Source organism: Phascolarctos cinereus, unplaced genomic scaffold (assembly GCF_003287225.1).
Source record: "Phascolarctos cinereus isolate Bilbo 61053 unplaced genomic scaffold, phaCin_HiC Scaffold_831;HRSCAF=1483, whole genome shotgun sequence".
Taxonomy (NCBI): Eukaryota; Metazoa; Chordata; class Mammalia; order Diprotodontia; family Phascolarctidae; genus Phascolarctos; species Phascolarctos cinereus.
The window spans coordinates 567-17,058 of record NW_027556215.1 but is presented as its reverse complement, the minus strand read 5'-3'; the positions used below and the strand labels follow the sequence as shown (position 1 = coordinate 17,058).

General features: G+C 44.1%; 1 protein-coding gene and 1 long non-coding RNA gene across 4 annotated transcripts; both read left to right on the top strand.

The window, feature by feature from the left end:
* Positions 1-64: 64 nt before the first annotated feature.
* Positions 65-15,343, top strand: LOC110204666 (mucin-16-like). 3 transcript variants are annotated; one of them, XM_078147708.1, is made up of 16 exons: positions 65-187; positions 762-934; positions 2,784-2,894; positions 5,280-5,343; positions 5,593-5,718; positions 5,835-5,902; positions 6,391-6,563; positions 9,367-9,435; positions 9,977-10,033; positions 10,285-10,409; positions 11,052-11,102; positions 11,528-11,690; positions 13,256-13,291; positions 14,044-14,100; positions 14,941-15,012; positions 15,269-15,343. In XM_078147708.1, exons 5-11 carry the CDS (start codon positions 5,662-5,664, stop codon positions 11,055-11,057), a joined length of 555 nt encoding a protein of 184 aa, XP_078003834.1. In that variant the 5' UTR covers positions 65-187; positions 762-934; positions 2,784-2,894; positions 5,280-5,343; positions 5,593-5,661; the 3' UTR covers positions 11,058-11,102; positions 11,528-11,690; positions 13,256-13,291; positions 14,044-14,100; positions 14,941-15,012; positions 15,269-15,343. The 3 variants fall into 3 exon arrangements, with proteins under 3 accessions (XP_078003834.1, XP_078003835.1, XP_020836443.2); XM_078147709.1 differs by lacking the exon at positions 2,784-2,894; XM_020980784.2 differs by lacking the exon at positions 9,977-10,033.
* Positions 15,344-16,146, top strand: LOC110204667 (uncharacterized). Its single transcript, XR_002323367.2, has 3 exons — positions 15,344-15,392; positions 15,507-15,574; positions 15,980-16,146. It is a non-coding gene; the product is annotated as an uncharacterized LOC110204667 (long non-coding RNA).
* Positions 16,147-16,492: the final 346 nt, after the last annotated feature.

Here is a 16,492-nt window from a genome sequence, read left to right as displayed (position 1 = left end):
ATGCTAGCAGACATGGCTCCTGCTCCACACATAGATGTTTCTCTCCCTTCTTTCTTCAGTTAGTGGCACTGCTAACCTGGAATCTTTCCTTCTAAACTTCACCATCACCAACTTACTCTATGCAGAAGACATGGGGAACCCAGGTTCTGACAAATTCAACTCTACAGAGAGGGACCTTCAGCTCCAGGTTAGTCTTCCTCACTGCCTGTCCCATCCCCCAACTGCACAGCCGCCTTCCCCATTCCTTGGTTGGGATTTGTCTTCTCTTACCCCAGGATCACATGACTCTTTCCTTCCTTCGCCAGATCAGTCTCTTATTCAGAAAAAAGTAGCATTGGCCCCTTCTACTCTGGGCAAGGTGACTTTTTGAGGTAACCATTGAAATGTGTCCCCATACCCTTGAGGATTAACCTCCAATGGAGCGTGGATAAAAAGGAAACTTGTTCATGTACTTGTTTTCTAGTTTTCTCTAGTTTCAAATTCAAATCCCAAACAACTTTATCCCAGTCCCTCTCATCATGAGTTCTCAGGAAAGACAATTTCATTCGTAAGTAATGATTTAGAACAAGCAGTCTAATGTCAAGAATGTTCTCTGGTTTTCTCAGTACTCAGTAATGCTAACTCATCAACTATTCCAAGGTCACCATCAGCCTTTCCCAGGTCACCTCAGTTTAACTATCTCTAGACCCAGAATCCTCATCGGGTTTCTCAGCACCAATTTCGTGGGTATCCATGTCACCCTACACATTTTTTTTACCTAGACCTATGAAGAAGAGATTTGCAGCTGGAGTGGATTCCCTGTGTACCCATCACATTGTCCCTGCCAACCCTGTCTTGGACAGAGAGAAGGTTTACTGGGAGCTGAGCAGGGAGACACATGGTATCACCAGGCTGGGTCCCTATGCCCTGGACAAGGACAGTCTTTACCTTGATGGTGAGCTATCTACCTGAACCAAAATCTTGGCTACTCTCCCTGCCAAGTCTTCTGCTATACCCTCAATATCATTGTCTCTTCACATTTTAAAGCATTATTCTTTTATCCAGGCCCTAACTCCACCCTTACCCAGAATCCTTTCTTCAATTCCTCCTTTGTTCGGCTAACTATAAGAGATAGAACCTACCCACACCTGATTCCCTAGACTGCCCAATACTTGGTGCCCTTCTGAGTTGTCATCTATTGTAGCCACAGATATTTGTACTTCATCCTACTTTTTTGGTCACAAATCCAGCCTTTTCAGTAATTACTAGGTTGGAGATGTAGATGGCAGCAAGTAGAAGTATAGATAACATGAATTTTAGCAAGGATAGCTATCTAAGAAGTAGGATGGAATCAGAAGCTTGAAAAAGTCTCAACACACTGAAATAATGGTTCAGTTCCAACAAGGTGAAATTTAATAAGAATCAATCTGTTCTGTAGGGGAAGGAAGTGGATTGGAAGGAGAAGGATCTGGGTTCAAATCCTAGCTTTGCTATTTTCTGGTTTGGCTGTTGACTAACTAACTAATCTATATGGGCCTCAGCTCTGTCTTCTGTAAAATAAATGTGTTGGCCAAGATGTGGTCTGTGCCAGCTCCAAATTTATGATTTTAGAATCCTAAGTTCTGTGTTTAGGACTTTAAAAAAAAAATCTAAATAAGTATATAGATTTGGGGAGACAGGACTAGATAGCATTTTATTTGAAACTAATGAGAGCCATCCAAGTGATATGGCAGGCAAAAACAACACTCATATGTTAATATGTTAATGCATCATCCTCGGGCATGGGAATTCCCTCCCATGAGGCAAATTACAGCCTATCAAAAACTTGTCATCTTAGAGAGTTGCCTGAGCCTGAGATTAAGTGATTTTCCAGGATCACACACAGTTCTTTCAGTGTAAGACATGGGTTCTGAGTTAGGATCTTCTTGGCTCTGAATTCCCAGTTCAAGCCACTTTCCCATGCTATCTCTGGTCATAAATGAGTAGTCTGCAAGAACAGAAGTTTAGGAGCCTGAAAGGAGGAAGGTGACAATCCCATTTTCCTCTGCCTTGACAAGCTGAAGCAAGTCCATTTTGAGAAGCCGCAGTCTGGAGAGACAATTGAAAACTATAGGGTAGAGGCAGATAGGCAATGCTGTAGATAGTGTCCTGATACTAGAGTCAGGAAAACCTGAGTTCAAATCCTGCCTCACAACTCACTGGCTGTGTGACCTGGGCAAGTCACTTAACCTCTCTGATCCTCAGTTTCCTCATCTGCAAAAGGAGGAATAATAATAGTAACACCAATCCTCATAAATCTGTTGTGAGGATTAAAATGAGATAACACGTCCAAAGTGTTTTGCAAGCCTTAAAGCACTGTATATCAAATACTAGTGGTGATGATGGTGACAGCTAGAAGGAACTGTTCGTGTTTAGCTTGGGGACATCACGATAGAATTCTTCAATTATCCAGAAGAGTGTAATAAGGAAGAAGGTTTGGATTCTGCTGGACCCCAGAAGGCAGAATTAGGAGCAATGAGTGATTCCTTAGGCCAGAGAAGGAAAAGTCTACATTTGCTCCCACAGGAAATCACTTAAAGCTACAAGCCTCTTTGGTCTCTCTTCCTTCCTGGCTGGGTCTCAGACAAGAGTTAGGCAGTGGACAGGAGAATTTTCTCTCTCTCTCCCCACAAAGATGCAAGTCCCGTGGTTGCCCAGGGGTGATAAACTAAGTCCTTATTTCAACTGAGCCTCCAAGCTGCTCTCTTCCTTTTTCTCTAGAATTAGGTACTGCCTCCCTTAACTGTCCATTCTTTGTTTTCTAGGTTATAATGAACACAGATTGGTCAAACCTACTGCCAGTAATTATTGTGCCATCCAATTCCACCATCAGCCATCTGTTGGTCCTAAGCCTTGTTCCCTTCCTGACCCCAGAGGTGGGCCCCCAGTGTGACAAGCTCAACCACATGTGGCCTGTGCTAAGGGCTATGCCCCCTAAGCCGTTTCAGGTGTTGCCAGGAAGGGATCTCAAGCATGGAATGGGCTGCCTTGGGAGGTTGTAGTGCATTTCCTATCCCTCTTCAGAGGGAGGCTGGAAGTGCCCAAGGTCACAAGTAGTAAGTGGCAAATATGGCATTTGAACCCAGATCCCGTGTCCCTAAATCCAGCACTCTTTCTAACACATGCTGTAACCCTTCATGATCTAGAGCCAGAGCCTCAAGCCTCCAATGCTTCTTTCTGAGTTTGGGTGGTAAGGACTCTCCTAGCTGTCCCCACAAGCAGGTCAGAGGGATTGGTACAACACAACTGATTTTAAACTCTGTGGCAGAGAATGGGGAGGAGTGAGAATGAACTCACATGATGGTTCCCTGGGGAGCCCTGATTTCAACTTGCCTGATTAATGGAGTCACCAAACCCTCAACGGGCACACTGAGGAGAGGTCCTGAAGCTCAGCCTAGCAGCAACTGCATGAGTACATTCTGTCAGCCACTCATTGAACAAGTAGTAGAGGCACTGCTCTCATCTGGGACTTCTCAATGGAGGTCTCTGGGCTGGTGTCTAATGAGCCCAACTTCACTGAGCTCTCTGCCTGAAGGCAGCTGTGGCCATGGTCCATCTCTAATGCATACCTCCTGTGTGGGAGAGGAGATTCCTGGTCAGAGGCAGGTTGGATTCACTGGCTTCTGAGGTCTCTTAAGCTCTTAGTCTATTATCCATGATTCCATGCTTCTATAATGGAACTGTTTTCTTGAGCTCCTAGACCAAACAACCAGCATGTCAGTGTGGACTGCAGGGACTGGAAGTTGCACAGATTGGGGATGCAGCTGCTTCTGCCTCCTGTAGACCAAACAGTCTGGGGAGAGGCTTGCTGTTTGAAAGAGGGAACAATCCTGAACCTTCCATAATCCCTATCCTAAAATATAGTTACCTCCCAAACAGAGAGGAGACCTTGAGGTATAGGGCTCGGTGTGTGTCACTGCAGATCACACATCACGAAGACCAGGGATAAGGGATAGAGAATAAATGTACTGTTTCATGGATAGAGGGAACTCCCAGATGAGGGAAGTGCCTCTACCAGTGCAAGTCAGCACATTCTCTGCAACTTACAGACTTAGAGAGTTACCTAGAGCAAGGAGAGGTTAAGTGATCTACCCAGAGTCACATAACCATTATGTGTCAGAGACAGGTCTTTAACTTGGCTCTTCCTGGCTCTGAGGCCAGTGATAAATAAAGTATACCTCTGTGAAGACCAGACAAGATTGAATTGCCTAACTCCTCCTTTACCAATTAGCCAGAGCAATCACTGTGGAAATTCGAAATAAGACACTTTTGAGTGTCCCCTTCAAAAGAATGGCCCAAGGCATCCCAGGCCTGCTGGGCTTTACCAACAGAATCAACCAATAAATCAACTACCAAGTACTTATTAAGCACCTTCTATGGCAGAGGTTCCCAAACTTATTGGACCTACCTCTCCCTTTAAAAAAATTACTTAATGCCCCTCTGGAAATCTACTTTCTTTGACCCTTTAGTGTTTTTTTTTAAATGTGTGTCATTTCAAAAAATATGAAATGTATTTTTTAAGTGACATATCTTACATTTAATAATTTATTGTAAATTTGTGGGTTTTTTCCTGCATTGAAATTTTGATCATGCAATATTACATCATGTAACCCATATAGTACTGTATTGTAAACAAGTCATTAGGTGCATGTTAAACTTCCCAACAATGCTCTATTGGAATCACTTACCTATGAACACTTGCTTGTTAAGACCTGTTGGTGGACTTGACCACTGATTGGTTATAACTTGCATTTTGTGTGTTTATTTGAAAGGTAATGTAATCATTATGACTTTAACCCTGTTACCCAATAGATGAAACATGTATGAATGGTTTTTCAGAATATTTTTATCTTCTTTCCTTATGCTTCCACTGCCCCCATGTTTTTATTCAATGCCCCCCAATTGCATTCAAGGCTACCACTGCCCCCCTGGATTGTTCCAGCACCCTCCAGGGGTGGTATTATCTACTTTGGGAACCTCTGCTTGGGATAGGCACTGTACTAGGTCCTGGGGATAAAAATATAGTGACTAAAACAACACCTGCTTGAAAAGAGTTTGCGGTTGAATGGGGGAGCTTACAGCACAATCAGCCCCTACCTGTCAGTCCCTGTATCTTCCTCAGTCCCCATAGCTGAGGATTGAGAGTACCCACAAGGAGACTCAGCATCCAAGCCAAGAAGAGTTCTTCCCCCATAGCTCATGTTGAAGACAGTGATAAGTGGCATTGCCAATGGTTTTCATTCACAATGATCTTTTCTCAGGTTCTGCAGTAACTACACTCATCCCAGCAACATCTGTCTCCCTCACCATTTGCCAGCACCACAGGTAAAAACCATCAGCACCTATGGCTATTTCTGGGATAGTACTAAATGTGAGACTAGAAGATGGGAAGTACAAAACAAGGTGGCATTTAGGATTGGGAGATGTCCCATCAAATGGCCATCACTGGGACTCAGAATGCTGCGTTTCTTTCCCAGGAAGGAGTAAGACACTAGTAGCTGGGTGTTTTTTAGGTGTGCTGACCAATGTGCCCTAGTTTCAGGTATGACGACTTGTCTCCTTCTCTTTCTACAGCCCATGGCCACAGCCTGGAGGCATTCACCTCGAATTTCACCATCAATAACCTGATCTACACTGCAGAAAATGGAGCACCCAGACTCCAGTGCATTCACTACCACTGACAGGATCCTACAGCATCTGGTGAGATGACCCCACCACCTGCCTCCTTTCCTGCCTGTGCCATTGTATTCTGCATACCTTTGATTCCAGCTACTGCCTTAGCCAGGAACTGATTCAGCTTCCCCTTCCTTTTCCAGCTTGGCCACTTATTCCAGAACAGCAGCATTGGCCCCACCTATTCTGGATGCAAGCTGATATTCCCGAGGTGAGAACCAGGAAAATTCACAGTTGAGCAATTGATTGAGAGTGTATCCTCCTGGCCTCCAGTATCAGAGATTTCCTAATGGGCTGTTTCTAAACCGGGGCTCATGGGATACAAGCACAATAGCAGAGCTCTCCATATACTGACCTTCTACTATACCTTCTCCATGTTTAAATTCCCAAACTGCTTTATCTCCATTCATCTGGTCCATGGGTTCTCAGGAAAATAAATTCCCTTTTAAGTCATAACTTAGGACAAATGCCTATATATCAAGATAGTTCTCCTTAGTGGGAATTTTTGCTTCTTCAACAATCTTATCCCAGAAGGTAAGTAGTATCCATCAGACATCCTGGAAGGTCTCTGTTAATCCTATCATGTCATGTCACAGGCAGCCCTCTCATATTACTTTCATTGTCCCTCTATCTGAGCGCTCCTCAGGCTAATCTCTTAGCACCAGTCACTAGAGCTTCCACCAATATTTCCTTCCCCAGACCTATGAAAGATGGATTAGCAACTGGAGTGGATGCCTTGTGCACCTACCAGAAAGACCCTAACAGACCTGTCCTGGACAGAGAAAGGCTTTACGGGGACCTGAGGAACCAGACGTACGGCATCTCCATGCTAGGCCCCTACTCCCTTGCTAAGGACAGTCTCTATCTCAATGGTAAGCAGCCTCACAGTGGCCACTGCATCTGCCCCCCTTTCTCTTCTGCTATAATCTCAGTATTAGCCTCTTTTCCTGTCTTTCTTATTTTCATTCAATCCCTAACCTATTCTAGAACCATTTCTTCTCCATCCCTTGTTGAGATATTTGCACAAGATTAACTCTCCCCATAGCACTTAACTGGGGAAATGGTTCCTAATGGGTCCTGGTTTGTTGTTACTTGTGGCAGCCTCACAGTCCCAGTCAATACTTTTATTTTTAAACATAAATTGGCATGATTATCTTTTGTTTTTTATCTTTTGTTTTTACATCACCTACATTTCTCAATAAATCCTCTCACCTTCCAGAGAGCCATTTCTTACAACAAAGAATGGGAGGGGCAACAATTTAGCAAAACTAACCAAAATAATGAAAAGTTAGACATTATACATCGTGTTCCACATCCCTAGCTTTCCACTTCTGTAAATAAATGGATGAAAGTGCCTTCTCCTATCTATTCTTTGGGTCATTACAATTTTGCAGCATTAAGCTTCAATTGTTTTGTTATGTTCAGGAGTTTTAGCATTGACTTTGATGGAGATGTTTTTTTTTTCAGAGTCCAGACTTGTGTTTTTATTAGTAGAGAGTGGCTCCCAATGAGTAAACTCTTTCCAGTGCAGATGGGCAACTCATCTGTGACCTAAAGTCTTATAGAATTGGCTGAAGCATTCTGAGGTTGATACCCATAGTGATATAGCTAATGTATGTCAGAGTTCTGTACTTGAGTTCAGGTCTTCCTGACTCCATGTCTGACCCACTACCCACTACACCATGCTGTCTTTCATAGCTTGAGACATAGTGTCAAATGTAGAAATGAATGAATCTGGAAAGGATAGCTTGCTGATGTATTAGACAGACCAGTGTCCAACAAAACCTCAGTACACACAAATGATTGATAAGGACTAGCAAGGTAAAATTTATTAAAAATAAGCATGAAGTTCTTCAGTTAAGCTTAAGAAATCTAATCCCATAAATGCAAGATGGAGTAGACATGGCTAGACAAGTATTTCATGCAAAGAAGACCTGGGGGTCTTAGTGGACTGCAAGCTCAATTGGAGGAAGTCCTAAAACCATGTGAGATGTTAGCCTTCATAGAGATATATCATATCTAGAAGGAGGAATATGATAGTTCTGCTGTCCCCTAATGTCCCCTCATCTGATATATTGTGTCCAGTTTTAGGGCCACATTTTGGAGCACTGACAAGATGAAGCATGCCCAAAAGAGGATGAATAAGATGAGGAGGGAACTTGATACCATGTAATAGGAAGATTGAGAAAACAGATTTTTCTAAGTATAAAGGAAGAATTTCCTAAAAAGCAAATTATTATTATTATCAATTTAATATAGCACTTTAAATTTGCGAAGTACTTTACAAGTATTATCCCATTTGATCCTCAAAACAACTCTGGGCAGACAGGTGTTATTATTATCACCCTCATTTTATAGAGGAGGTAGCTGATGTTCCAGGGCCCTGGCCAGGGGAGGGGAAGGTTGAGAGAGAAAGGGCTCCACTCCAGGCTTTCCTTGTCCTCAGTGTGCTGAATACTTATTAGAAGCCAAAAGACTGAGGAGGAAAGACTAGGGCCAAAGCAGGATGGCCAATCAGAGTGTTTGCTCCCTGTTGTGTTTCCAAAGACCAAGGCATAGCAAGAGTGTGTTCATTGGAGCACCTAGGCTCAAGCCCCCGAAGGCTCTACCCCAAATTCCCTCTGCCAACCCACCCCAAGCTGTAAGTTTCCTTTTTCTGTCCCCAGGACCGGCCCTCATGTCAAAGAGCTGGGGGAGCATAGGGAAATTCCCCTCTCTTCCCCTTCAAGCAGCACATGTTCCAGGTGCCAGGAGGCCTCAGATTGAGTCATCTGGACTCAGCTGTTCTCCCCACTTTCAGCTTCTCTGATGATCTCTCTTCCTTCTCTGGTTGGGTAGTGTGCTCCTTCCCTTCATTATCCAATCCTTTGTTTTCCATGTTATGATGAACACCTTCCAGTCCAACCCTTTCCCGGTAAGTATTTAAGCATTTGGATTCCCTTTGAGTTCTAGATTATATTGGAATCTTGAGTCTGGTTCCCCTGGATAAAGGTCCCATTATGCCTCTATGAAATAGTTGTGACTTGTACTATAGTACTTGACTCTGTGGCCCACTGAGGCACCACAAGAAAGGTATTCCTGCAGTGGAATGGCTACATGTAGAAGTAGTGAGTTCCTCATCACTTGGAGATCTTCAAATGGATGCTCTGTGACCACTTGTCAGGGATGTTCTGTGGCATAGGTGCCCTCTGAGGGTGCCTTCAACTCTAAGTCCAATGATTTTGGAAGGGAAAAGCCTAAGAGACCCAGAATCATCACTCCTACTCCAGAATTCCTCTCCTTTAGGTTAGATAATGATTACTAGTGAAGCTGTCCAAATAGGGAGATTGAGAAGACAAACAGGTTACAAATCTCTGGAAGAGGGTATTGAGATGGGGATCTCACATCATGGGTTGCCATGAAGTATGGAATTCCCTCTTCCTTCTCCCTACATATGTATAAAAGATTCACTCACAGTACACCTTATCTGATGATCATGTGACAGGATCCTATTTTAGGGCAGCCATCAGAGAAATTTGATTACATCCATTCAATCATCTATTGAGTACACACTTTAGGCACCACTTAGGTTCAGGGCCCTGGACTATACACATGTGGCCACAGTCAACTTCACATTCACATTCATTGTGCTTTCCAGTGTCCAACCATGGTTTCTAATGGCATTCCTTTCCACAGCTCTAGGGTCAGGGACTGCATCCTTATCTGCAACCTCTCTGGAGCCCACAAAGCCTGGAGGCTCCTCAGGTAGGAACGGGGTGATTTCAGTACCCTGGAGAGCTACCACGGGGCCATAACTAGTTGCTGGGGAAAGACTGTAGTACCTAAAAGATGGGAAAGTCTCAGGTTTTTTAAAACGTCTTCACTCTAAGAAATAGTCATTTGCCAGGGGGAGGAAAGTCAGGATGTGTGGCTTGGGGTGTGTCATCTTGGGTCCCATGTCCCAGTGACCGGACAAGATTTTGATTTTTTGGTGATTTAACAACCAGAAAAATCTCTGTGGGGGCCAGGAATGAGTTCACTTGTCCCACCAGAAAGCTGAGGATAGTGAAGGACCAGGATATCCCATATAGGAAGCTTCCCCAGTAGAAGTGTGTCATTCAGATCACTGTTCTCTCTTACTGTGACTGAAACTCCCCCCTCATAGCTCAATCCGTATCTAGAGAGTGTAACATTTCAAGCTAAGCTCATTGAGCCATTTCCCCCTTTGAAGTTCATAGCCCATTCCCCTTATAATGGCACCCAGACAGTGATGTTTCGATGCTTTTCCACCCCAATAACTTTTCAGCTCCTGCATCAACTGCATTTACCCCAGAAGCATCTCTCGTTCCTTCCCTCACCACAGGTACAAATGATCTGCATCTATTATTCATTCCAGGAAAGTCTAATTGGGAATGAAATTTGAAAATTGGAGATGAAGAAAAAGGGGAACTCAGGGCAGGGTGGAATGGGAGACGTACCCTCATGGGGACCCTGGTGACACCGGGATGTTGAGTGTTCCTTCCAGAAAGGGAGAGCTCAACAGCTGGGTGCCTCTGAGTGTGCTGATGCACCCAAACTTCAGACATGGAGGATTCTTTCTGTTCTCCACTGCAGCCACTGGCCACAGCCTGGAAGCTTTCACACTGAACTTCACCACCACCAACCTGCTCTACACAACAGATGTGGAAAACACTGGTTCCAGTAAATTCAGCACCACAGAGAAAATGCTGCAGCACCTGGTGAGACGCAATCTACCACACATACCCAAATCCTTTATTCTCTACCTGTAAGATTTTCTTCTGCATGTCTTAGACTATAGGCCTTGCTTAGAGACAGAAGCTTACTTCCCTTAGGAAGCATCTACATGGTTTGTTGGATAATAGCTAGTATTTATATAGCACCTTAAAGTTTTCACAGCATTGTACATAAGTCATTTCATTTGCTCCTCACAATAGCCCTAAGAGGTAAGTGCTATTATCACCTCTATTTTACAGATGAGGTAGTTGAGGCAGACAGATGTTAAATGACTTGCCCAGGGCCACCCAGCTAATAAGTTTCTGAGGCTGCATTTGAACTCAGGTCTTCCTGACTCCAGGTTCTAGCCTCTACCCACAGGAACACCTAGCTGCTTCAGTCTTAATAGAGTGTCCGACTTTGAGTCAGGTAGAACCAAGTTCAAATGCCACCTTAGATACTTAAAAGATGTGTGACCTTGGGCGGGTCACTTGCTTTCTCTCAGATAGCACCTACTTCATAGGGCTATTGCAGGGAACAAATGAGATAAAATGTGGAGTGCTTTTTAAACCTTAAAATGTTAGAGAAGTGTTCCCTCTAATTATTATTTCCCTCTCTTTCCTTTACCACCTCAAACTCCTGTTCAGGAATAGCAGCACTGGCTCCCTCTAGTCTGAATGCAGAGTGACATCTTTGAGGTGAGATCCCATAATCTGAGGGTTGTTTTGATGAGGGCATGCATTCTCAGTTCCCAGTCACACAGCTCAGGTTAAAGCTGAACAAACAGCAGAGGCAACCCCGCCCCATGCTTCTTCCATGTTCAGATTCCCCAAACTGCTTCATTTCTACCACTCTGGTTTGGATTCTTGGAACAGAGATTGCCCTTATAAGTCATGATTTAGAACAACTTCGCTGATGTCAGGCTCTCTTTAATGAAGATCTGTGATTGCTCAATGGTCCTACCCACATGGTAGATGTGGAAGCTCATCAGTCTTCCCAGGGTCACTTTCACCTTTTGCCGTAGTGACGCACACATCTCAATTTCATTGTCCCCATACCTGTGATACCCACTAGATGTCTCTGTAGCCGTCTCAGGGGTCTAGATCAACATTTTCTTTCTCAGCTGTAAGAAGCAACAGGAATGAATGCTGTGTGCCTCCACTGGAGAGAACCCAGTGTCCTCTTTCTGGACAGAGAGAGGGTTTATTGTGAGCTGAGCAAACTGAGAAATGGAATCACCAGACTTGGCCCCTACATCTTGGATAAGAACAGTCTCTACGTCAATGGTGAGCAGCCTGTCTCTCCCCAGTCCATCTTTGTATAATCCTAGTACTAACCTCTTTTCCTATTGTCCTCAATTTATTCAGTCCCTCGCCTCCCCTTGAACCTTTTCTTCTCATTCTTCCTTTGTTTAGCCAACTACATAAGAAAGACCCTATTCATACCTTTTTCCCTAAGGTCCCATTCCTTCTTGGTTGATATTACCTAGTGGCAGCTATGGAGCTTATCAGAAATATGATTTCCCTTCTCAGTTACTCCAAAGAATAAGATCTCTAATATGAATAGGTTTCTATTTTGTGGGATTATTAGCTGCTCAACACTCCTACCCACGCAATCAATACACCACTGTCACATACCATTTTCACAAAAACTCGAGCAAATCAATTTCACCTTCTCTGAACTTGGAGGTTCCCTTCCCCATCAGGCTCTCTGGCATCCAATCTAGTACCACACATAGTATGTCAGAGGCAGGTCTTATATACATATCTATGGGCAGCTAGGTGGTGCAGTGGATAGAGCACCACGCCTGGACTCAGGAAGACTCATCTTCTTGAGTTTAAATCTGGTCTCAGACACTCACTAGCTGTGTCATCCTGAGCAAGTCACTTAACTGTGTATGATTCAGTTTTCTCATCTGTCAAATGAGCTGGAGAAAGAAATGGCAAACCACTCCAGTATCTTTGCCAAGAAAACCCCAAATGGGTCATGACGAGTTGGACATAACTGAAACAATTGAATAACAACAAAATATATCCATACACATGTATATGCATATGTACATATGTATATAGACACACAGTGTATTAAAGGCAGGTCATATACATGCATAAATATAATACACACATACATAAATATACATATATATCCATAAATGTGTATATACATATATATACCCACAAAATAATTATAAACTTACATGGGGAAGGTACTAGACAGACTTTATGCAGAAAGGGCATTTAATCTGAGTCATAAAGGAAATTAAGGATTCTAAAAGGCAGAGGGAAGGCAGGAGTGCATTCCAGAGGAGCAGAAGCTAAATTATCTTTTGCTGGTAATGCTGTATAGAATTCCTTCTCAGGTATGAACTAGAGATATAGTAGGTTCTCCCAGTCCTAAGTTTCTAGGGAGAGAAATTGTGGAGACCTCTCATTCAATTTCAGTCTATCTCTATTCTTGGCATCCTGAAGCTTCCCAGCAGGTTAAGAGGCTGGGAAAAGAACCTTGGGGATAAGCCAGGACAGGAAGTCAGAAAATTTGCTCCCTTGGATTCAAAAGACTAGGGAAGCTCAAGGATGGATTGATTTGAACACTAATTCTATATGACCCCCCAGTTTTCCTCAAAATTACAAATACTTTCTTTTCTCTAATCTTCATGGCAGAGACCCCAAGAGTAAATAAATAAAAGAATTTTCATCTCCCCTTCCCCAAAGATCAGATCTCCCCTAGAAGCATGAAGTAAGCATATAGTCCACAGTATGCCCATACCTCTCAAATTGAGTTACTGGGGAGCTCTCTTACTTTCCTTCCGGAGTCTTGTGATGCCCTTACTCACCTGTCTTTTGGTTTCTAGGTTATAATGAGCATGATGCAGCCCTGCCTGCTACCAGTAAGTAAGGGGGCATCTAAGTCCCCTTTGGGTCCTTATCCTTGTTCTCCCATGACACTGGAAGTTGGGATTTGATTGCACAATATTAAACAATTGTGGCTTCGCTAGTCCCTTCCCTTAAAACCCATTCAGGTATCTTGAGGGAGGAAAAGTCCTAGAGGGGGAAATATATAATGAGTTCCCATCCCTGAAGGTTTTGAGCACAGATATGATGGCTGTTTGTCAGGGACATTGCAGAGTGAATTTTTTTTAACAAGATGGCCTTTGAGGGCCTTTTAAGCTCTGAGATTCTGTGAGAAGAAGGTGCCTCCCTCTCCTCAAAGAGGAGGAAAGGCATCCTAGATTGTTCCAACCTTTCCTGACTTGGAGCTATGGGCTCACCCTATAAGATCCCCCAATTTCTCGGTCAGAATTTGACTGGTGGTGACTCGCCAAGCTGTTCCCACAAGGACACTGGAGAACAGGTGGCGGGGGATTCATAAGTCCACAGGTGAACCTCAGCTCTGTGAGAAAGTGGTGAGAGGGGAGCCTTGATTTCTACTTACTAGTCCCTAAGCTAGCCGCCAGTGTAGCCAGAATGGCACAGTGACTCATTTATTGAATGATTATTAAAGCCCTCATTCCCCTAAATGGAGGCTGAGGGAGTGCTATGTTGGTGCTCTGATGACTACAGCCTTGATGAGTTCTCCATCAGTGAGTAGCCACAGTCCGACCGTCTCTAATGACACTTCTTTCTGCAATTTCTGGGTTAGACAATGCGTCAACATTTGCAACTCTCCATGGCTCCACACGAAAGGGAACCTCCACAGGTAGGACTGCGGCCTCTTCAGCACCTTGGAGAGTGATTGCTACCACCCCTCCCCAACATCATTGCCCTGGCACAACCCAACGAGAGTAAACAACTGCTAGGACTTTTAAATTTTCTAATTGTTCAGAGACATATTCACCTGTCAAGGCAGGGGCAATGGAAGCTAGGGCCATGTGACTTGTCATGTTATCTTGCAGTCCTGTGTCACGGGGACTGAGCAGAATTTTATTCTCTGTCAGTTAATTCAGTTCAGCCTAGGAAGCATTATTCATCATCTGCTATGTGCCAGGCACTGTTCTGGGCACTCAGGATTCAAAGCCAAGGAAAGAAAGAAAGAAGTTGAGCTCTCCAGCAACTCGTTCTCTCTACAGGCAAACAGATTAAATATGTATGAAATACAGACAGAGTGAAAACAAAGGTATTTCAAGGGGATAGAAGAAGAGAGAGAACAAACTAAGTTTGGGAAGGCCTCAGGGCTATGTTTTGAAAGAGGCTAAGGACTCGGTGAGGTAGAAGTAAAGAGTTAAGAGAACATCTAGTCAGAACAATATCTTTGGGAACTTGTCATGAGACCTTGTATCCCTCTCTAAAGGTGAAGAAAGTAGCAGCCCAGAACATCTCAGGCAGGAAGCCCCAAACCTGACAGTCTTCAGTAACAAAGACTTTTCTCCCCAGGCCCTGTTCCCTCCTACAGTGCTTGACTCTCACCTTCCACTTCTCTGGGTTGAGCTCCCACCCAGTGGCACTGCCTTTCACCCTGTTGTCATGTGCCTTGCCTATGCCAATCACATTCTGATCTTGGCAATGCTTTTTATTCATCAGGGTTTCTTTTTTCCATCAGCTCCTGTGCAGACCACACATGAGCCATCATGGCTCCATTCTCTGGCTCCACTATCATTCTCCAGCACTACAGGTAGAGAGCACCTGCATCTCTGATTCATTTCCTGGAGTGTCTTGCTGTCTTTAGAGAAGAAATGAGGGGTTGGGAAGCCAGGAAAAGGGGAATTAGGGAAGGGGAGAGGTCCCCTAACAAAGGGCATCAGTGGGGCCAGGAGGCAGAATTTTCCTCCCAGAAAGGAATAAAGACAGAATCCACAGGCTATCCCCACTTATGCCCACTGGTGTTCTACAGGCTCCAATATGAAATTTCTCTCCCTCTTCTATTACAGCTGATGGCCAGAGCCTGGAGTCCTTCACACTGAACTTCACCCTCACTAACCTAATGTACACAGAAGACATGGGGCCCCTGGGTCCATCAAATTCAACCGAACAGAGATAATCCTGCAGAACCTGGTGAGCCTCCCCAATTCCCGCCCCAGGTCCCACCTGTACAGCTGTGCCTTTCCCTTTCCTGGGCTTCTTACCTGCCTAGTACTGAGCACATTGACCTCCTCTTTTCTTTTCCAGCTCAGTTGCTTGTTCAAGAGAAGCAGCATTGGCAACTTCTACACCGGGTGCAAAGTGGCCTCCCTGAGGTGAGACTCCAGAGGCTATAGAATGAGAATTGGAATGTGTCCCTTGACCCCTCAGGGGCACATAAAACCCCCTGGGCTCTCCACTGAGGTGGCTTCTTCACATTCAAGTGTCTTGAGCTCTATTTTCAAATTCCCAGATTGCTTTATCCCTGTACCTTTTGTGCATGGTTTATCAGAAATGTGATTTCCCTTCTCAGTAACTCCTTAGAACAAGATCTCTATTATAAATAGGTTTTTATTTTGTGAGCTTATTAGCTGCTCAACACTCCTACCCACACAATCATCAACCATTTTCACAAAAACTCAGGTAAATCAATTTCACCCTCCATGCACTGGGTGGTCCCCCCATCAGGCTCTCCAGCACCAACCTAGTACTATGTCTCTTATCAATGTGTCTTTTCCTAGACCAAAGAAAGATGGCTTAGCAACAGCTGTGGATGCCGTGTGCACTCATTGGAGAGACCCTACTAAATCAATTCCAGACAGAGAGACAGTCTACTAGGAAGTGAGCAAGCAGACACGTGGCATCAGCAGGCTGGGCCCATACACCCTGGATAAGAACAGTCTCTACCTCAATGGTGACTAACCAATCAATAAACAGTAATCATTAAGCAACTGCTATGTGCCAGATACAGTGCTAGGACCTGGGGATACAAACACAAAAAAAAATAATTCCTACTTATGAGAAGCTTACATTCCAGTGGGAGAGAACAGGGACATATGTAAACATGCAGCTTAAATATAAAGTTAATACATGCAAATATATAGAAAATAGTTTGGGAGGGAAAGCTCTAGCAGTGGTATTCAGGAAAGACCTCATGCAAAAGATGGTGATTGAGCTGGGTCTTAAATGAAAGGAGGGACTCTAAAGTAGAGGTAAGGAGGGAATATATTCCAGGCCTGGAGGATGTCCAGAGG

Coding starts and splice junctions, on each gene's coding strand:
- LOC110204666 (XM_078147709.1), top strand. CDS start 5,662: ATGGAGCACCCAGACTCCAGTGCATTCACTACCACTGACAGGATCCTA. Junction 5,903..6,390: donor TGCAAGCTGATATTCCCGAG/GTGAGAACCAGG, acceptor TTCCTTCCCCAG/ACCTATGAAAGATGGATTAG. Junction 10,034..10,284: donor CGTTCCTTCCCTCACCACAG/GTACAAATGATC, acceptor TCTCCACTGCAG/CCACTGGCCACAGCCTGGAA.